Here is a 21960-nt window from a genome sequence, read left to right as displayed (position 1 = left end):
TCTGGTCCATTCCATTGATTTGAGTCCCAGTTTCCTTTCCATCGCTATTGGATTCCTGGACATCTCCCTTCATTTCAATTAGTTTAGCCTTCATATGTTCCTCTAATTTGTGACTATAATCCACCAGTTCTGTGAGCATCCTGATAAACAGTGTCTTGAATTGTGCTTCTGAGAGGCTGGCAATTTGTCGGTTGCTTAGAGTTATCGGCTCTGGGACTTTGAGTTCTTCTTGCACCATCTTTTGGGCTGTTTGTGCCTGTTCCGTAGCAGGATCGGAGCCCTAAGGTGTTCACCAGAGCAGGGCAACTCAGTGGCTGGGTTGTGACGCTGTATGTGGGGGTGGGGTCAAAGAGGAGCAATGGCGTCCCGTCTGCCACCTGCTGCCGCGGCCCTCACCGGTGCCGCAGCTGCTGCCGTCATCGGGCCCATGCGTTTCGTCCCACTGCAGGCGAGTGTGCCACCGCTGTCAGCCCTCCACCACTGGGTTTGCCCCCTGGGGCCTGCGTGGTCCGTCTCACTGTGCGCGAATGTGCAACCACGGTCAGTCTACCCCGCACCTCAACTGGTTCCGGGCTGCCCGCGCGCCTAGGTCAGGGGAGCTGTCCTGCCTGACCCTGCTCACTGCTGGCTCCACCCCTCTTACCGTCCCGTTGAACGGTTAGATGTAGTCGGACTTCTGTATAATTCAATTTTCTGTCCTTTGGCTGTGTCTTTGTTTCTCCAAACCTTTGTTGTATTCAAACTTGGTTGTGGGAGAAGGCACAGTGTTTCCACCTATGCCTCCATCTTGGTGGAAGTCTCCATGTGTTTATTTTTAGCGAGAGGACGGGAGGGAGAAAGAGAGGGAGAGAAACATTGGTTGGATGCCTCTCCTGTGTGCCCCAACCAGGAACCGAGCCAGCAACCCAGGCATGTGCCCCAACCTGGAATCAAACCGGCGACCTTCCCTCTGCAGGGTGATGTCCAACCAATGGAGCCACACTGGTCAGGGGTGCCAGACGCTGTGCTAAGTTAACTCCTTTAATGCAACACCCTCTTAAGGAGGGACCGTCACTCTCCTGAGTTTACAGATGACGCGTACGGCTGTTCAGTAACTTGTCAGAGCTCCTTTTTGAAGAACTGGAATTTGAACCCTGGCGGTCTGGTGCCGGAGTCCATGCACTTCATGGTTAGACCATCTTACTGTGCAATGTGTACAGTTCATCAACTCGCCATCTTTATTGTGCACCTACTATGTGTCAAGCACTGGGTCAGATACCATTCATCCAGCGGTGAGAGAAGGCAGAAGCCCTCCTGCCCCCGGGAGCTTATAAAACGCATGTAACAGCTGAAGGAGACCGATTTCTGAATCGGCATTTTTACAGTGCAGTTTTAGGGGAAATAAATGATGACCACTATCGAACTAACTGTTGATGGTGCCTCACTGAATACGGTCGAAGAGGGTTCAGGAAACCTGTGAATGTCCTCATCTTATTTACAGCGAGAGCCAAGACTCAGAGGCGAGGCTGCGCAGGATCAAATCTGTGCTCTTCCACTTGGAGCAGTTTCACCGCGGGCAAAGCTCTTTCACCTCTGCGATCCTGCTTCGTCATCTATAAATGGGGCGATGGTACCTTCTTCTGAGAGCAGTCGAGATATAAAATGGGGCCCTAGAACAAAGTGAGAGCAAGTCATCACCAGCCAGGACCACCTTCTTTCACCGTGTGGTTCAGTGCTGACCTCTAGTGGTCACTGTGTATACCTCGCCCTTTAGGAAAAATATTTCCAATCAAATACACTCCTTTTCTGTAATGCAATACCTCAGCCCTGGGCCTTTTTCTTCAGACTCTAAAGTACCTGGATATTTCACAAGCCTCACTAGAATAATGTTCTGTTGCCCTGGGAAGAAACTACTTTAAAATGAGATAGTATGGCCTGGCTGGTGTAGCTCAGTGGATTGAGCTAGGGCCTGCGAACCAGAGGATCGCGGTTCGATTCCCAGTCAGGGCACATGCCTGGGTTGCAGGCCAGTTCCCGGCAGGGGACACATGATAGATACATTGTGTGTCCTCGGCAGAGGCAACCATACATTGATATTTCTCTCCCCCTCTCCTTCCCTTCCCCTCTAAAGATAAATAAATAAAATATTTAAAAAATGAGATAGTATGCAAGGCACGGAGCATAGAAACAGCCTGGGAAATAATTGCTACTATTTCTTGAGCACTTATGTGAGCAATTTAAACCTCACATTTATTAACTCTCACTGGAGAATATGTTTATTGATTTGAGATAGAGAGAAACATTGATCAGTTGCCTCATGCATACTCCCTGACTGGGGATTGAACCCTCAGCCTTGACATGCACTCTGACTGGGGATCGAACCCACAACTTTTTTTGGTGTATGGGACAACACTCCAATCAACTCAGCCACCTGGCCAGGGCTAAACCTCGCATTTAAACCTCACAGGTACCCTGTGAGGCTGGTACTGTGATCCCCACTGTATGAATGAGGGGACTGAGGCTTCGAGAGGTTCTGTGACTTGCTCAGGGTCACAAGGCTAGTGAGAGAGGCTGGGCTCGGAGGCCGAGGTCTGGCCCTAGGGCTGGAACTCCTCACCCTCTCACCACCCCACTCCACCGCTCCCAGTCCACCTTCTCCACCTGCCCCCCTGCCCCAAGTTAACCATCAGACAGCTGCCTGGGTTAGGGGGCAGGGCAACTACAGGAGGGCAGAGTGGCCCTGCCAAGGCAGGGGCAGCAGAGTAGGGCAATTCCACCAGAGGTCTGTCCTGCGTGGCACCGAGGACCATCCCAGGAGACCATCCCAGGGATTCACCCACTGCAGGCAGTGGGGACCGGAGGCGCCCGTCTCTCAGATGCAGTGGAAATTGGCTGGAAGACTGATTTCTCCAACAAGAGGTCCTCTGTCCCAGACCACTGCACGCTTTGGGGGTTTGGGGGGCTTAAGAGGATGAGGAGGATGAGGAGTAGCTTATGTGCTTATTTTTAATTCTAAAAGAAATTCGTGCTTGTGTAAAAATGCAGACTACAGAAATTTATAAGGTGAAAAATTTATGAGCCCTTATCTGCTTTTGCTGTGACCCAGTGCTCAGAAATCAACTGTCATGTATTCTTCCAGCGGTTTTTCTGGTCCTTTCAAACATCCCACACTGCCACAGGAGACACACATGGTTTTTAAATTTTTTAAAAGATTTTATTTATTTACTTTTAGAGGGGAAGGGGAGGAGGAGAGGGAGAGAAACATCAATATATGAGAGATACACCCACCGACCTGCCTCTGACGCACCCCCAACGGGGATTTGGCTCCCAGCCCAGGCATGTGCCCTGACTGGGAATCAAACCAGCAATCTTTTGGTTCATAGGCTGGTGCTCAGTCCTCTGAGCCACACCAGCCAGGGCCAAATGCTTTTTTTCCCCTTAAACAAAAGATCGTTTGGTTCATCCTGGTTTGCAGGTTGCTTTCTCTTACTCAGTGTCAAGGAGAACATCATTCTATGAACTGGGAATTTAAATACATTAGAGGTTTGTGTTTCCCCAAACCCTCATTTTGAAGAATAAAATCCTTATGTGGATAATCAACCCTGATACCTTTATGTAGTCAACCTCTGCCTCCTCAGCTGCCGCCGCTTGGGCTTCAGTCCAGAGTTGGGCGGCTGTCGGCTGAGGCATCAGAAGGAAACCCTGTATGATTCCTCACTCTTTCTCGTCTCGCCCCGACTTTCTCCATGGACTGAGTAAGAGAGAGGTTGGCTGTATATTCTTCCAATTAAGCACAAATAAACATAAATACTGACCCCTGGCCTGGTAGCTCAGTTGGTTGGAGTGTCATCCTACACACCAAAAGGCTGTGAGTTCGATCCCCAGTTGGGGTGAACATGAAATCATCTATACAGGAGGCAACAAATAGATGTTTCTCTCTCGTTTCCCCCCCACCTCTAAAAACCAATAAACAGCCCTGGCTGACGTAGCTCAGTGGAATGAGCGCTGGCTGTGAACCCAGGGGCTGCAGGTTCGATTCCCAGTCGGGGCGCATGCCTGGGTTGCAGGCCAGGTCCCCACGCTATGAGAGGCAACCACACATTGATGTTTCTCTCTAGCTCTTTCTCACTCCCTTCCCATCCCTAAAAATAAATAAATAAATGAAATCTTAAAAAAAAACCCAATAAACATATCTTTGGGTAAGGATTTAAACAAACAAACAGATGTGATGAAAAGCCAAAACTCATCACTTACGCTACCACGTTGCACGTTTTTCTTCTATGTGCTGGACCTTATGGACATCTGTCATATCTACATGGTGTGGCCAGCACCTCTTCCCAGTTCTGAGTTCCCTGACTCCACTGTGGTCATTTGAAACAGGCAGCAATGGGAATATTTACACCACGGAAATGGGCAAGCACTCCAAACCAGGGTTTGATTTGTTGTTGACTGTCTAGTTAAGTGATGGGGCAAATGTTAATTATGCAGATTAGCCTGGAATGTGTGCCTCTTCAGGCACCTTTATATTGCAGGTGCAAACACAGGCCCGAGGGCTGAATCCGGCCCTCCATCTTGCTTTATCTGGCTGGGCACCTTGTTTCTACCTGGTGGCAGCGCTGAGCTCTTGCTTACCTCTACATTCGGCCCTTTGAAGGCAACCACGAGGCTGATGGGGCCTCCGGTGAAGATGAGTTTGGCACCTCTGCCTTACATTGTGAATACCTCAAAACATCGAGGAAAGATGGTTTCCATACTTGAACACTGTTGTGTGGTTCAGCAAAGAAGTCCCTTGCAGATGCCATTGGGATAGGAGTGAAACTCCAAAAAGTGACACCGGGAAGGTGGGAAATAACCAAAGAAAGTTTGGAAGCAGTGAAAATCCAAGGTTGGCTTTCAGGAAAAGGAAAATCAGTCAACGTTTGTATCAAAACTGTACTACTTTGTCAATGGCAACGAGGTGAGCCGAGAGACGTATTCACCGAATGGGACAGTGACCAAGCATTTATTCATGGTCTGATTTTTTGACACTATTGCTGGTGGCAGATGTTGCAAGCACATGTAAGTTAGATCTGTAGAGCTATATGAAAGGTACACTAAGAAATGGTGCAGGACACTGCTGTCCCTACACACACACACGCATTATTTCCCAGCGCTGGGGAACCGCTGTGCCAGGCACTGAGCTGGGTCTTGGGTCTACAGGGAGCTTGGCCTGAGGGGTCCAGCTACCCGGCCCAGTGAGGCACAGGAGGGGCCGGAGTCCACGAACCGCGAAGGCCCTTTCCAGAGTGGCCGCCAGGAGGCGCGCTCGAGGCAGCGTGTAGCTTCGCCCTTTGTCCCTCCGCGCGGCCCGTCCTCTGGCGCCGCGGCGGGAAAATCTGACTGCGTCCTCCGGTCCGCTTCTGTACGCGCTCGCGCGTCCGCCTTGGTCTTCCCCGTGATGGAGGAGGAGGCCGAAGAGCAGCAGCGATTCTCTTATCAACAGGTACAGGAGACTCGCATCCCGGCTGGGCTGGGGACGGACGGCGTCGAGTTTTCGGACAGGAAAGGACCCGGGGGCCCTGTGCGTTCTTGCCTCGGGGTCCGCCTCCCTTGGCTAGGGGTGCGCCCCGGCCGGCTCGAGCTCCTGCGCACGCGCCGACTGAAATGCCGCGCGAGGGGCGGGGCGCGTAAGGGGCAGTTTCCACGGTAACGCGCTTGGGCGGTGGCTTTCCAGCAAAAGGCGGTGCGTCCCGCGTCTGCCGGCTGGGCTGGTTCTGTAGCTTTGCGACGGGCTCAGTCTCCTTTCTCTGCCAGGGTCATAGGGAGGATGGGACGTGAACATTACAGGAAAACCAGGCAAAGCACTTAGCGCGGTTCCCGGTGCGCGGCAGGAGCCCTAAGGTGGTGTTAGCTTGGCCACCGTAAGGGTGCCGTCTCCATCCTGCAGATATGCCTCGGAGCTGGGTGCACACCGCGCTGTGCGGTTCCGGCCCGGAGTCCCCTCTGCGGTTGTACGTTCGCCTCTCAGCCCCGCAACGTGAGGGTGGCGTTGACTTTTCTAAACTCAGTTTTCTTACAAGGAAAGTCGGAGTGGTAACAACGACCGTCGGGGTAGTTGCGCGTCTTCAGCCCTTCCTTTAATCAGCCTGGGCATGAGTGCGGCGTGGCCAGTGCGCAGTCAAGAGGTGGAAAGCAAGAACCCGGTGGCACCCTCAAAGAGGATTAACTGAAGGGACACGTGAATGACCTCGGTACCTGGGAGTTTCCTCTCCAGGAAGTGTCACGTTTCGGAAGCTGTTTACCCATCCCTTTTATTTTGAGAAGCCTTCAGAAAAAGTTGTGGGACTACTGTCCTCAACACCCATACACCCCTCACCTCCACTCACCAGTTGTTAACTTCTTGCAGTTTTTGCTCCTTTGCTCCTCCCCCCTCCGAATTACTTAGTATTTCATTGCAAATATCTTGACACTTCACCTTTACATTTTAATACTTTGGTATGCGTCTCCCAATCTCTGACATAATCTCAATTATGACACTCAGGGAGTTCAATATTGATGGAATTCTATTATTAGCTGTTGCTCAGTCCCAAATCACATTTCCCCGGTTGTCCCAAAGATGTTCCTGTTAGTGGTCTCCCTTCATCCAGGGGCAGTCGAGGACCATGCGTTGTGGTAGGAGTCCTGTCTCTGGTCCTCCCTGGAGCCATCCTGCAGCTCTGTGTCTTTCATGACGCTGGTGGATGGAAGAGTCTGCTCATGGCAGGGGTGCAGCGGGAGACAGACTCCTGGAGGTCAGGGCCTGGCCTCATTTCTGTGTTCTCTGCCCTGGCACTGAGCCTGGCCATCCGCAAACAGTGAATTCTTACTGATTGAATGAGTAAGCCTGCAAAAATGGGCTGAGAGCATTTTTTTAAATTGCCAATTAAATTTATGTAGGCTTCAAGTGTACACTTCTATGACACATCATCTGTCTATTGCTTTGTGTGCCCACCACCCAAAGTCAGGTCTGTCACCATGTATTTGACCCCCTTTACCAGCTTCTGGGGCAGAGAAATGTGAACCTCTTCCTCAGGGGCGAGCAGGCTGAGGGTCATTCACTGAGGTGGCCGTTCTTGGCACTAGGTGGACAGCCCCGAGCAAAGCCGGTGAGGTCCTGCCCTTGAGCTCCCGTGTCCGTGGCACCGAAGAAGGCTTCCAGCCCAGTCCAGGAGGCTCAGAAGGAGGGGGGCAGAGAAAACGGGCGGGAGAGCTTTCCCTTTCTCTCACTCCTGACCGCACTCCCACACATACCTAAAAAAGATGACCTTGGAGGTTTTCATCCCCCCAGGGTGATTGATGGTCCTTTTGTCTCCTCCGACAAAGCGTACCTAGTCTAAGGAAGGCGGGTGCCTCCTCGCCCGTCGCTTACTCCAGGGTCCTGGGCCTTTGTTCCTGCAGTTCCTCCTCATCTCGCCCCGACTGTGAACAGTGCGGGCTTGGGTTCAGCTGTCACCATGCCCCGCTCGGCTCTCTCTAGCACAGAGTCGGAACACACGAGTGTGTTGACATGAGAGGAAAACCTTAGCTTAGCTGCTTTGGCCTCTCTACTCCTCTGTGTGGTGAAGAGAGAGGTTTTCCAGGATCTTACCGGCTTACCAAGGAGCTGGGAGGGTCCTGCCGAGGCCGGCTTGCAAACCAGCACTCAAAGGAAGGCCAGAAGGGCCCTCGGAGCCTTCCCAGCGTCCTGGCCACCCAGCTGCTGTCTTGTGCAGGGGCTGCAGGGGGACGAGGTCTTTTTGCATCTACTTGATGAACCGCCGCCCAGGCAAACACCCCGCCCGGCATCTCACCGTGCTCCCCACACACCCAGCACGCGCCTTTCCTCGGGAACCTGGCGCGAGTTTGGGGACTGAGTCCGGTCACAGATACTTTGCAGGTGCCATTGGATTCTGTCCCCGCTGACCTGCCCCATAATTCTGTGCCCTCACTCCACCTAAATCCCAGCCAGTAACCAGGAAGTGGAGTTTCTACAGGTCCCACTCCAGAGGGCGTCGTTAATTTGTCAGTACACTGGGAGGGTCACCGAGCTGTCATGGGAAGGGCTGCAGGAGTTAGGCCGAGCAGCGCCTCCCCTTGGTCTTCGTTCTTTAAGACGTGAAAAGCTCTTGTTTGCATCCCTGCTCCGAGGTATTTTGGTTTTTGCTGCAGAGGCTGAAGGCCGCCGTGCACTACACTGTGGGCTCTCTCTGCGCAGAGGCCGCCTCGGACTCGGGGGTGCAGCTCAGCAAGCAGACCGTCGCGGCCATCGCCGAGGTGACCTTCCGGCAGTGCGGTAGGAGGCCCAAAGTGGTGGTGGTGGGGGGGTCCCCTCCCGAGGGAGCACTGGCACCTCACTGTTCACCAGACAGTCTTTTTCTTGGCTGTCGGGTTTGGAGAGTTTATGGAGAACAGTTTCTATTACACACTAACACTGGGGCACTAGCACCTTGATTTTATTGTTTTAAACTGCTTGGAACATTAGGCATTAAACTTTTTATTTCCTTTATAATGTTTTTATATCGCCCGTAGTTTATTTGACAGTGGAACCCGAGGCAGAGTGTTTGCTTGGCTTCACAGGAAATTAATGTCCTCCCCAGCCCTAGCTTGTCATGTAATGTAAAGTTCTGGAGTAGTTTCTAGAGTGAAAGGTGTTGCCCCCAATTACCAGGAAGCCCAGAGTGAAGGGTCGGGGGCCAGAGGAGAGGCAGTTGTGATGCTTTAAAGGGCCGCAGTCGCCTGACCCAGACGGGGCTGCGGGGAGGGCCTGCGCTGGCTGTGGGGTGGGGGCTTCGGGTCCCCTCCGATGTAAGGCTGTGACGAGGGAGCTGAAGCTCGTCTCTTTCTCTCTTCCAGAAAGTTTTGCCAGAGACCTTGAGATGTTTGCAAGGTGGGTGAAGAGCTCCATTGCGTGCTGCTGCGTTTGTTCACATCCTGTTGACTGACGCTCTCCGTCTGCTTGGGCGTTTCAGGAGAGCCTCAGCCTCAGCTGTTCGGGTTTTTTTTTTTTTTAAATCTTGTGGAGGCTCATCTCTAATCATGATTCCACAAGAATATAACATCTGCTGTAATCACGTCCATTCAGACTTGATTTGGCATTTTTTGAAGTTTTCCCAGTATTTTTTGTTAAGAGAACTGAAATCCTTCAGCTCCAGGTTAAAAAGGCCCTAGTGACGTCTCTAGGACTCTGAATGTGCGGGGCATGCGTGCTTTTCAGACCGATTCTGTGGGGTGGAGCCGAGTGGTGGGGGGGTGGTCTGGGCCCCTCGGGGGAGTGGGGTGCTGCAGGCGGCGATTGCCGGCAGGTGGCTGGTAGAGGCAGCACGGTCCTTGTCTGCATTTGTCACGCTTGTTCCCAGTGACACATTCACTCCATGCAAAGTGGGTGACTTGCTTTTTCAGCTGGTAGAGCTTTAGCTTTTACAGGTGATTTACACTCATCTCTTCAATTAGTGCCTCAGGTAATTGAAAACAATCGCTAGGAATTGCTTTTATGAAGCAATTTGAATGACTAAAGCGGGAAAGGGCTGGCGCTTTCTAGTTTGCTGCTACTTCCAACTTGGTGCCAGCCTCTCCCCACCGCACTCTTCCCCTGGCCCCCAGGAGCTGAGGGGGCGGGGGCTGAGTGAGTTAGGGCAGCGGGGGCTCCGAGGCCAGGTGCTAAATCTTCTTCCTGCTGTGAGCACGAGCCCCCCAAAACCATGCAGTGGCTTCGATGTGGCCAGAGGGTATTAGGTGGTATCGTGGGTTACCGATGGCTCACGTGGCTTATTCTCTGTTGGTTCAGCGGCTGCCCCTCACCCGTGGCCTCTTAGTCCCCACCCCTCGTCTCCTGTGAGATGCCTTGGTCGGTTTACTTGCCATTTATTTTCTTTTTTTCTTTATTGAAAATACAACTCTTTCATTACAAAGGGAGGCACGCAAGTGTGACTGCGTGGACAAATGATGACTTGGCTTGAACGTGAAGCTCTGTCGGGGCAGACCAGGGGCCCCCACCTGAGCAGGGCTGCCGCTGGAGGGTGGGCTCTGTCGTGGGGCCATCCTGTGCGTGGCGTAGGCGGTTGTCAGCATCTCTGGCCTCTGCCTGCTGGTAGTATGCCCCAGTTGTGACGTGTGTTTTTGCCATTTCTGTGTTAGCTATGGGAAAAGACTGAACATTTTTCTGGTTCGCAGGCCCGTGCTCAATCCACTGAGCTACACCAGCCAGGGCAAGAGAGTGAACATTTTTAAAGGCTTCTGCAAAATATTAGAAATAATGAAATTAGAACTATTTAGCATTGTGGTCATCAAGCTTCCAGTTCCCCTGCGTTTTTATAACATTTCCTGGGCACGGGTGGCAGAGTGGTGTGTGTGTCACTGAGGCTGGAAGTCCCCAAGGCAGGGCGGCGGCTTCTAAAGAAAGGGTCTGGGTAAAGGCTGTCACCTGCTGTCCCGGGAGGGTGGGGTGGGGAGGGGGTGCAACTGCGGCCTCCTTCCGAGGACCCCGAGGGAACGCAAGAGCAGGTTTTCTTTGAAGACCCATCCTTCGTCTTAGTTTTACATTGGTTTTCATGATATTCCAGTTCTCATGTTTTAAAAATTTGGTTTTAAAGTTTATCACTGAATAAAACCAACATTCCCAGAGAGTCAACTCCATTTATCCTGTGGCTCTGGGCTTCCCCTGCCATCCAGTCTCTACTTCTAGAACCATAGTCGCCGGGGGTGGGGGTGGGGTGGGGTGGGGGTGGGGAGGGGTGGGGTCCCAGATGCACGACGGTTGGGCTTCTCACAGTAATCACAGTTTTAGAAGTATTAAGTAGTCTTTGTGAGCGGCCTGTAACATTGTTCCTATGAGAAAATGCATTTCTTTTTTTATAAGATTTTATTTATTTATTTTTAGACAGAGGGGAAGGGAGGGAGAAGGAGGGGGAAAGAAATATCAGTGTGTGGTTGTCTCTCACATGGCCCGCACCAGGGAACTGGCCCACAACCCAGGCGTGTGCCCTGACTGGGAATCGAACCAGCAACCCTTTGGTTCATAGCCTATACTCAATCCATTTAGCTACACCAGCCAGGCCAAGAAAATACATTTAATTCTGAATTCTGAAAATACATTCAATTCACTTACAAGCTTTGGAGAAATCATCTCCGTTTAAGTTATGGGTTTCTTTTATTTAGCTTTGAAATCTCTTGTCACCTAGTATTGCTAATGTGGTAAAGATGGAGTGTTTTGAAGAAAATAGATATTCTACACTAAGTAAATTCTAGGAACATTTTGGGAATAACCTTTAAAACCAGTGTTGCTAAAAGCATTATGTAAAAAAGTCATTTTGGCCCTGGCTGGTGTGGCTCAGTGACTTGAGTGCCGGCCCGCAAACCAAAGGGTCACTGGTTCGATTCCCAGTCAGGGCATGTTCCTGGGTTGCAGGTCAGGTCCCCAGTGAGCAGGCACGAGAGGCAACCACACATTGATGTTTCTCTCCCTCTCTTCCCCCACCCTTCCCTCTCTCTAAAAATAAATTTTAAAAAAAGGTCGCTTTGTCGAGTTCCCTGAAGTGACGTTCTGGAGTCAGAGGTTTGCTTCAGGAGAGTCTGCAACAGGCAGCTGATTGGCAGTCATCTCCTGAAACGGGTGTCATCCCATGACAGGCAGATACTGTCGTCACCATAAGGTGGCAGGTGGTATTTGGACATTTAGCAGGATGTGAAGGAATAATTCAGCCAAATTGTGGAGTATAATTTTTGTGTGACTTTGTCTTTAATTCCGCCAGTATTCAGTGTTGACCTACTATGTGCTGGCTGCTGGCCACTTTGCTAGTTACTAAGGATACAAAGATTCCTACCTATTTCTACATACAAAGTTCCTACTTATTTTTGGAGGAAGTTAGAAATGGCAAGAAAAGGTGTAGTTAGAATAATAAATTATTGAATAGAGCTTATTATCTCAGATTACCTTTTAAAGCAAAGATGAAGGGATTGGAATGAAATTTGAGTCCAACTTGTGAGCAAGAAGCAGACTGCAGCGTAAAGGGTGTTCTCTGCTCCCATGAGGCCGGGGTCGGGGACTGCGTTGCCTCCATGCCGGGCGGCAGCGCGTCGGGGGCATCTGCGCAAGTGCGTCCTGCAGTCCGGCCCTCAGAGAGGAGCCTGGGGTCTNTCTACATACAAAGTTCCTACTTATTTTTGGAGGAAGTTAGAAATGGCAAGAAAAGGTGTAGTTAGAATAATAAATTATTGAATAGAGCTTATTATCTCAGATTACCTTTTAAAGCAAAGATGAAGGGATTGGAATGAAATTTGAGTCCAACTTGTGAGCAAGAAGCAGACTGCAGCGTAAAGGGTGTTCTCTGCTCCCACGAGGCCGGGGTCGGGGACTGCGTTGCCTCCATGCCGGGCGGCAGCGCGTCGGGGGCATCTGCGCAAGTGCGTCCTGCAGTCCGGCCCTCAGACAGGAGCCTGGGGTCTTGGTCTAAGTGAAGCCATGCCTCCCGGAAATTCTCCCTCTCTCTCTTTTTTAATCCTTACCCAGGGATATTTTTTCATTGCTTTTTAGAGAGACAGGAAAGGAGAGAGAGAGAAGCATCCGTGGGCTGCCCTCTCTCACGCATCCTGAATAGGGATGGAGTCTGCAGCCTGGGTATGTGCCCCGACCAGGAATTGAACCCACGGCCTCTTGGTCCACAGGACGATGCTCCAACCGACTAAGCTGTACCAGCCAGGCCTAATGTCTCTTTTAAAGCTTTATTTATTGCCCTGGCCAGTGTGGCACAGTGGATAGAGCACTGACCTGTGAACCAAAAGGTTGCTGGTTTGATTCCCAGTCAGGGCACGCACCTGGGCTGTGGGCAGGGTCCCCAGTTGGGGTGTGCAACAGGCAACCGATTGCTGTTTCTCCTGCACATCAATGTTTCTGTCCCTCTCTTTTTTCCCTCCTTCCCCTTTCTCTGAAAATAAATAAAATCTAAAAAAAATTATTTGAAAGAGAGAGAGAGAGAAACATCGATTTATTATTCACTCATGTTTGCATGCTGGTTGGTTCTTGCATGTGCCCTGACCGGGGATCGAGCCCACAGCATGGCGTATTGGGACAATGCTCTGACTGACCGAGCACCTGGCCGGCTTCAGTGTTTCTTTTACACGTTGTGTTTCTTTTACACGCCGTTTCCTCTTTTCCCTGAGGCTGTGCAGTCACCTTGCTGTTTCTGTTGTGTTTGCTGTGACCCAGCAAGGCCCTGGGGGAGGCTCAGTGCCTCGGTCGCCTTTCCCTGCTTGTGTCCTTCGGGCACCCTTGGCCCTCGGAGGAGGCAGACAGATGGGCTGGTCACTTTGTTCATTTCTGTGTCGCTGTTGCTTAACGACTGTGGTCTGAAAAGATGGGCTGCTTAGAGGTTGTTGCTAGGCTGACGTCTGACCATGAACTTTTGTGTTTCATCAAAACTTTAAATACTCCCAAACATTTTGGTGAATTGTTTCTGCCCTTTCTACAGACATGCAAAAAGAAGCACAATTAACACGGAAGATGTGAAGCTCTTAGCCAGGAGGAGTAATTCACTGGTGAGAGATGAGTTTCTTTCCTCACTCCCCTTTCCCATCAGAATCCATTATTCCCAATTAATCACTTTTAGCATGAAGCGATTCCCCCAGGGCACCTTGCATTAAAAAACGAGAGATGGTCGAACCATGCAGACCTGCCTGTAATTTATAGTCTTTCTTTCATTAAGATGGATCTTGCCAAGCCAATTTGAAATTTTCTAATCAGCACTCTCTGGATTTCATAGTCTGCCTTTTCATAACGTCTCCAAACTTGGGCCCCATGTTTCATTTGCAGGGTGATGTCAGAGACGGTCACAGGCAGGGGTGTGGGGGTAGTTCCCTGTGGCGCCCGGTCTCCCTGGGCAGGCGTGAGGAGTGTTTGCATAGCTCAGATGGGCAGACAGTTTTCTGTCTTGTCAGTGAAATCCGGAAGTCATCCTGACCAGGCCCTCATTTCGCAGGTGATGCCGTGACCTTCCCAGCCTAGTGGCTGGGCCGGCGGCAGATCAGGGACTCCCGTGAGGCCCAGCCATGGAAACACTTTGTGTTCCTCCCCATAATGTGAGCTGCACCTGGGGGAGGGGGGTATCTCTTTTTTCTCTGCTCCACCTGCTGTGCGTAGAATAGGGCCTGGCACACAGTAGGTTCTGAATGAGAAGTTGTTGAATCGATTCCTATAGCAGCTGACGGTTCACAGGGGCCTTCATGTGACTTAGTATGTGTTATCTAAGCCTCGTAGCCACGGTGAAGGTTTGTGACGACGTGACTTGTCAGCCCATTTTACAGGCCAGACCCCTGGAGTTGGTAACTTCCCAGAGTTAAACATGAAGCTCTCTGGTTGACCCCTGAACCTTAACCTTTTAACCCTGAATTAGTGCTGTTTCTACTAAGCCCTTTTTGGCCTTTGCTCTTCTAGCATCCTTTCCTCAAAGTTTAAGTCGAGGTTACGATGAGAGGTGAGTAACAGAGTAAGGTGCCAGCAGCGCTGTGTCTTGGTGGACAAGAGATTTTTCTCTTCGTAAACTCTGTGTCATCCTGTTGCTTGGTCAGCTGCAGTGTGCGGTTTCTGTCTGTGGCAAAGGAACAGACAATGCCAGTCCTCTTAGAGTATGAATTGCAATGTTGTCTGCTGATGCATATTTGTTTACTTCACTTTTTATTTTGGACTCAATTTTTTTCATCTGACAGAAGCTTGTATTAATGAAGACACACAGCGAAATCTGCACATTTGGTTAAATTCTCCCTTAAGGCAGGGACTTTGTCTTGTTTACCTTGTATCCCTAATATGTGGTACATAGTAGTTGCTCAGCAATTTCAGTTGGATAAATTTAGGCAGATATTAACCATATCTGTGCTTTGTAAAGTGTATCTGTGGTTGGCACGCCCTCTGCATGCCCCAGGTGTTAACTCACTGGTTCCGCTGGGAACTCCCTCCTGCTTGGTGTCGTCTGTCAGCAGCAGGGGGCTGACGTGCGCAGATGATACTGCTCTGAGCAAGAATCCGAAGCTGTACTTGACTGTGAGGAATGTGACCCAGGCTTGTCTGCCCAAATTTTTGGGGTGGGAGTGGTTGGGAGAGGGTGCAGTTTTTGACCCCTAGACTTATAAAATGGCTTTACAACCAGATAAAAGTATAATTAAAAATTCTTTTCTGTGCCCTGGCTGGTGTGGGTCAGTGGATTGAGTGCTGGCCTGCGAACCAAAGGGTCGCTGGTTCTATTCCCAGTCAGGGCTCATGCCTGGGTTGTAGGCCAGGTCCCCAGTAGGGAGTGCGGGAAAGGCAACCACACATTGATGTTTCTCTCTTTCCCTTTCTCCCTCTCTTCCCCTGTCTCTAAAAATAAATTTTTTTTGTAGCTAAAATACATCACAGAGAAAAATGAAGAGATTGCTCAGTTTAACACAGAACGAAAGACGAAGAAAAAGAAGTTAGAGACTGAAAACAAAAATTCGGTGGAGCCCGAAGAGGCTGAAGGAGTGGAAAGTGAGAATTAAACTCTGTCACCATTTGGGAAACGCAGCCCTCGGCAGGTAGAGCCACCAAAACGCGTGTTGCCATCGAGGGAATTTTGAAGGAATAGTGGAGATTAGAAAAAAAAGGTGAGGCTTTTTGTGCTGTCTTGTTCTCCAAGTGATCGACCGCAAAAGCCAGTGCAAAGGGGAACTGGGGACTCTGAAGCAAAATACTCCTGCCCCGTGTATTTACCGAGACTCGTAAGAGAGGGTTGTGTTGGCGTGTACGTTGGAAGTTGTATCTATTGCAATTAATAAAGCTGTGTTAGCAGTAAATGTGGTTGATGTGTTTTCAAACAAAAATCTGGGTTAGTTCTTTATTCTTTTATGTAAGTTTCCAGGCTGACAGTCCCTGAAAGATGATGAAGCTGTATTCATTTAGTTCTTTTGATCACCTTTGTTTTAAACTCGTGTCACTTGGGGTCCCAGGTGAAATGGCCGATGCTGGGAAATGGTGCTTTTGGCTGTGTAAAGGAGATTTTCTCCAGAAACACAGTTTGCGGGACTTTTCCTCAGGCTGTTTTGGGGGTCCCCCCAGGAGCTCCAGTCCTGCTGTCATCTTCTTGGGGTTTCTTAGAGGGCCAGGCCCGGCTGCTTCCCTGCTGGGGCCTCAGGGGCACAGAAGGGCCTGGCACTCACAGAGCCTGTTCTGCGTGCCAGGTCTGCCCCAGCGCCACCCACAGGGCCTCCCTGGATCTGCACGGCTCGTTTGGGGGTGAATGGCTGTCCCCACCGTCCTGATGAGCAAGCGGAAGCTCGAAGAGGGTAACCACCTGCCCAGGATCTGCCGACCAGTGGAGACTGTACACATTCGGGGTCCTGACTCGCGAGGGGGCAAGAGAGAAGAGGGTGTGCATTTTGGGTAGAATTTTTACCATTGGTGCCCAAATGTGGTTATCACACCTCAGTGTCCTCAGTGTCTCTTCCTCAGGAAGAGGTGCTGAGCTGTGGTCCTAGTAAAGCCTTTTTCGTCGGGAGGGCAGTGTCTTTAATTTTTTTTCATTGAGATTTTTTTAAAAAGTAGTTCATTTTTTATTGCATTTCCCCATTACCATTTATCCCCCACATACCCTCTTCCACCTCCACTATCACCCCATTAAGCTTTCAGTTGTAGCTTCTGCGGTACCTGATCACGTGATCTTGTGTTAGTTGTGACGTGGGTCACGTCAGTGAAGGAAAAGGGAGTGGTGAAGCCTCCACTCCTGCAGTGCCTTCCAGCCAGGGAGTTGTGCGTTGGTTTCTTTTTTTAAGTTTTATTATTTTAATTAAACGTATGGGGGTGATATCAGTTAATGGACCGTACGGCTTCAAGTGTGCATTCCTGTGGTTCTAGAGCTGGGTGTTGCCCCGTGTGCTCACCCCTGCATTCAGGCCACCCTCCGTCTCCGTGTTCGGCCCCCGCCATGCTCCCACCCTGTGTGTTACTTTTGTTTGCAGATAAGCTCTCCTTAAACTCCGAGTCGAGGGGAGCTCAGCCACTGGAGACTGGGCTTTGCAGAGGTTGACGTGACCAGGCTGCATTCTGGCTGTGCCGTGTCATAGCCGTATGGCTACGCGGAACGCCGTCTGGGGCCAGGCGTTCTTCTCAGTGGTGCGGGGTGAAGATGCCTTGCAGCGAGGTTACTCGGGACAGGAACCACCATAATGCATCTTACTCTTAGGGGTTTCTGTGGCCCTGAGACTTGGTGCGCGCGTGGCTCAAAGTGGGGAACCTGTGTGTGCCACGGGTGTTCCGTCTGCTTGGAGGGGTGTAGAGGGCCCCGCCCTGCTGGCGTAAGGGCTCTGACGTGAGGTTCCCAGGCCACGGGAGAAAGTTGGCTTGGTGTTCATGTAGTCTTTTGGTTTAATCAGCATGCTTATGTATGGCCTGTGTCTATTTCAGGTGCGTGACCTTACGGTTTTCCGGGGGTGTGACATGGGGTGGTTGGACGTTGTCAGAACGGCTGGCTTCACGCCCTGTGTTCTCGTGAGCTGTGCCTTCCCTGCCACATGCCCAGTCAGGGGCCATTTACTCTGGGCATCCACACCTGTGTCAATCAGCCTTTACACATTTGTCTTTGGTGACAGTGGCAGAAAGGAGCGCTGGAGGGCCCTTTTTCATGGGCTCGCTTCCTCCGAGATCTGGAAGCTCATCTCAGCTTTACCTAGACCTGCTGTCCGTATAACCAGACGATCAACTGTACAGAAGCAGAGGTCTTTGAAATAAATGTGGTAATGGAGGTGGGGGCAGTTTACGTTCTCAGTATTTGTCGTCTTCTGTGCAAACCAGTTCTCGAAGATCTTGAAATGAAGGCCTTGTGTTATTGTTTGTTACTGAGATCACGAGCCCGGCAAGCCTAGCGTCCCTCTCTGCCCATAGCTGCCACCGGGGTGTGCCAGGGAGGGTCTGCCCTGCGGAACACAGCCCACCCTGTGGGCTGTGGGGAGGGGTCATGGGACACCGTGCCCTGCGCTGAGCGGTAGAGTCTGGGAGGAGCCCCAGAGCCCGGGTGGCTGGCTTCCACCAGCTGGGAGCCCTGCCCGGCGTTCCCTGATGTGGTCCCCGGCCCTGCCGAGCTCCGCGGGACAGGCAGCCCCTCTGTTTCTGGACCCGAAAGATCGCAGGTTTCTTCTCTCCTCGGGGAAGAGTCTCTACCTTTTAACGTCTGTCGGGGTCCTGTTCTGCCCTTTGGAAAGAACGGTCTGTTTTTCAAAATAATCCCAAACTGGATTCCTTTTCCTCAAAGTTCCCATTGCACCTCTTTGCAGAGACACACACTCTCGCACTGAACATTAGACGGCGGGCTGTGAACCGTGGCCCCTCGGTGCCTGGGCAGCGCCCACCATGGTAGGCGCCCTGTGCAGGCTCGCACCCTGGACTCCACGGCGCGCCCGGGGCAGAAGCAGGAGCCCCCGCGGAGGTCGCTGGGTTCTCACCGGGATTTCCGTAGGGAGGAGACCTTTCCCCGGTGTGGGGTGCACAGTGAGCACGCCTCTCCACGACGGTTTCGACGTGAGTGCCTCCTGTGCGCTCCACTTGCACTAGGGGCTGTACATTACCCTGACTGGTCCTGGCAATTCTGTGAGGTAGGCAGTAGGCCCTGTTCTCTTGTCCTCATTTTGTAGGTGAGGAAACCAAGGCCATGGAGAGGTTAATTAAGTGGCAAAGCCAGGACCTTAGTCTAGAGCACTCTCCCTGAAAAACGGAGCTGTGGGCCGGAGCCCGAGGGCAGCTGGTCAGGAAAAGACAGGAAGCCCGCCCCGGGGGACGCTCCTTGGAGCGCAGGGCTCTGAGAAGCGCCGTCCTTCCTGTGTTCACTGTGTTCACTTCTGGAAAAAGCTGTCGGTTCCTCGGTTGCTTTACTTCCACCTGGAGCCTTGCTGTGGATATCGGTCATCTTCAGTGGGTTTGTGGTGGATGTTTCAGATTTAGGGGCGGTCTCAGTTGGGGACACAAGGGCTGCGTGTTTGTGTCTGTGCTGAGAGCAGGACCGGTGAGGAACAGCCAGGAGGGGGCACAGAGGGCGTCCCAGACTGCGCTTCTCTGCAGGGGCACCGTCCGAGGAAGAATCAGCCTGCGAGCATGTCAGTGCAGGTCCTTCAGGAGGACACACAAAACAAATTTGTTTTTACTCCTTGGGACGCACTCTTAATTTCTCTTTTATTAAAAAAAAGTGCTAGTGTACCCCTGCCTGGGGTGGCGCAATGGGTCGGACCATCGTCCTGTACAGGAGCAGGTTGCAGGTGTGATCCCTGGTCAAGGGCGCATGCCTGGGTTGCAGGTTCAAGCCCCAGTCGGGGTGCATACTGGAGGCAGCCGATCACTATTTCTCACATCGAGGTTTCTCCCTTTCCCTTCCTGTATCTCCAAAAGCAATGAAAGAAATGTCCTTGGGTGAGGATTAAAAATGAAGTGCTAGTTTATGATCCACCAGTGAGTGGTCAGTAGCACTTTGAAAAACACTGGACGTGAGTCTGGCTACCCAGGGTCAGCATCACCTGGGCGCCTGTTAAAATTGCAGGACTGTGGCTCCTCCTTGCACCAGATTGGCATCTTTGTCTGGATTTCAGTAAGGCAATTTGGGTTCATGGCTCAGTTTGAGACTGCCTGGGCCGGGGGACAGTGTCTGACCTGCTGGGCTGGGGAGCGGTCACTCGGGTCATCCTTGCCTGCGATCTGGTGAAACTGGGGGCCGCTTTAAGCGGCTGCCTGAGCCCTCATTGCGACCCTTTTCTTCTCCCTACAGCACATTCAGTCACGCTCTTCCATGAGCAAAGTTTCAGATGGTAAGCTCCGTACCCAAGGCTAAATTTAAACCACGTTAAATCACTCCGGCTTGTTCTCACGGCTTCCTGCTTGCTATAGGCATGATTGCGAGGAAGCGGAACTTCTTCAGAAGCAAGTGCACATGAATTGCAAAGGCAGAGCAAATCACAGGCAAAGACCTGTGGCTTTAATGAAGAGTTAAGCCCCATCCAAAAGCGCCTTTGTGGGCACTGATTGCTGCAGCGTATGCGTCATCACTTGAGTGTGGGGGAAAGGGGGGTGCGGGCCTCACACAGGTATGTATACAAAAAACCAGCTGCAGGTTGAGCTGAAAGTACCCCCCATCCCCAGTCTTCAAAGAAGGGACCCACATCCACAAAACCCTGATTTCGGGGCTGTCACGGAAGATGAGCCGCGGCAGAGCTGGAGAGGGGTGCCTGTCAGCCCGCAGAATGCCGCCCCTCTGCCTGCTGCTGCTGCTGCTGCCGCCCCTCTCAGGGGCCACCTCTGCCCTTCCCCTGGGGGACGGCCTCACAGGCCACGACAGCCGCAGCGGGGTGAGTAGTCCCTATCTCGGTCACACGCTAGCCCCCTTTCTGGCCGTCTTGCTGCCTGGCCTACCTGGCCACGCCTGTGGACTCCCAGCACCCACAAGGCCGAGTGTGCAGCACTGCCCCCGGGCCTGGGACGTGCACACAGACCACCGAGTCTCGCTTACCTTCCGTCAGAAGGCTCCGAGACTCCGCAGAGCGTCCTTGTGCACGTTAAGTGGTCGTACCAGTCTGTTACAGAGTGATGGTGGAGCTCACTGCAGGGTTAGCCACGCGCGGGCGCGCACACACACGCACATGTCTAGAATCTTAATTTATGTACCCAGCGCCTGTTCTCACCGGCTCAGATGAATTGACACCATTGCATTTTTCATTGTGAGAACTCGTAACTTCATGAGGTAATTGATTCTTCTTCCCATTTTGAAAGAGTTCCAAGAAGAGTACATAAAGTTGACCATTAAACATGGATTTTTCTCTGAAATTACCAGATGAGTTTCAGACAAGTCATTTGTCATCAGATTACTCCTAGAAGCTTTCTGCGGAGTTTGGAAGACCAGGGGATTGTGTCCCAGTCTGATCTGTCTGGAGGGGTGATTTGTGGATAGCCAGGGGTGAGGGCAGAGACCGGAAGGCCGTGCTCTGCCAGCCTGACCCACCTCAGGGCTTCTGGGTGGCCAGCCAGTCACCCCTCGGGGAGAACCGCAGGTCCCCAGACCTCTTTGAATGGAGGGCCTCAGCGCCGATGTGGGCCAGCTGAGCAGTCTTTTTCTTTTCTGATTGAAAAGCCTCAATTTCCCCTTTTCTCTGATTAGCGCAGTGCAGTTAAAGTGTTCTCTTAACTTTCTCATCCTTTGAACAGGTACATGATTTATTATTCTGGAGCATTTTTTTTTTTAAGGAAGGAATTACTTATCTTTCAATGCGGGCTGAGCCAGATGGTTGATTGGTCTTTGTCCTCTCCTTTTCAAAAGCTTCGGCAGGAAGCCGCAGAAATAAAGAAAAACAGCCTGCGGACTTTCCTTGCTCGGTGGTACGAGTGGACCTCCCAGGCCAGGGCGGCACCCCACGTGGGCGGGGAAGCCAGGGAGGCCTCCAAACGGCAGGACGGCCCGCGCCCCCCGCAGCCCCCTCGCCCGGACAAAGTGCCCTGCAGGAATTTCTTCTGGAAGACCTTCTCCTCCTGCAAGTGAAGCCACCCCACCCGTGTCACTCCTGCGAGGGAGTGTGACAATGGACCCAAATAAAACGTGTTGAGCAGCCGTGACCTTCCTTCTTTGTGCAGTTGTCTCCTCGTTTCTGTGTGATTTGAGAAGTGTTTGTAATTTCAGCCCCATGCTGAGTGTCCTGAATGACCCGGAACCCAGAGTGGGTGTTTCTGAAAGACCCTCGTGGGTTCGGCTGCACTGCGCCCAGTGCGGCCACGGGCTTCCCTCCACCTTCGCCATGTGCCCGGCAGTTGCCCGTCCTGCTCTTCCTTTTTCGACTCAGAGTAGCTGAAGACTACGTATTTCAAAGTCAGAATAACATCTTATTTCAGTTTTATTCATATAAACTAATTGAAAATATTTCCCTCATTTTAAAAGCACATTTTTAATACTGCTCAAAGAGCAAAGTGGTATATTCTTTTTTAAAAAATTTTATGTATTTTTAGAGAGAGGGGAAGGG

At 51.5% G+C, this 21960-nt stretch overlaps 2 protein-coding genes across 2 annotated transcripts; both read left to right on the top strand.

Moving 5' to 3' along the window:
- The first annotated feature begins 5334 nt into the window (after positions 1–5334).
- CENPS (centromere protein S) lies at positions 5335–15656 on the top strand. Its single transcript, XM_037045275.1, has 5 exons — positions 5335–5461; positions 8146–8269; positions 8830–8863; positions 13440–13506; positions 15343–15656. Exons 1-5 carry the CDS (start codon positions 5417–5419, stop codon positions 15478–15480), a joined length of 408 nt encoding a protein of 135 aa, XP_036901170.1. The 5' UTR covers positions 5335–5416; the 3' UTR covers positions 15481–15656.
- A 4143-nt stretch (positions 15657–19799) lies between these two features.
- On the top strand, positions 19800–21552 carry CORT (cortistatin). Its single transcript, XM_037045276.1, has 2 exons — positions 19800–20301; positions 21267–21552. Exons 1-2 carry the CDS (start codon positions 20152–20154, stop codon positions 21483–21485), a joined length of 369 nt encoding a protein of 122 aa, XP_036901171.1. The 5' UTR covers positions 19800–20151; the 3' UTR covers positions 21486–21552.
- The last annotated feature ends 408 nt before the right edge of the window (positions 21553–21960 follow it).

Source organism: Sturnira hondurensis, unplaced genomic scaffold, assembly GCF_014824575.4.
Source record: "Sturnira hondurensis isolate 20B ecotype Veracruz unplaced genomic scaffold, ASM1482457v3 Scaffold0004257, whole genome shotgun sequence".
Lineage (NCBI taxonomy): Eukaryota > Metazoa > Chordata > Mammalia > Chiroptera > Phyllostomidae > Sturnira > Sturnira hondurensis.
The sequence above is the reverse complement of the archived record's forward strand: the minus strand, read 5'-3'. Positions and strand labels throughout refer to the sequence as shown.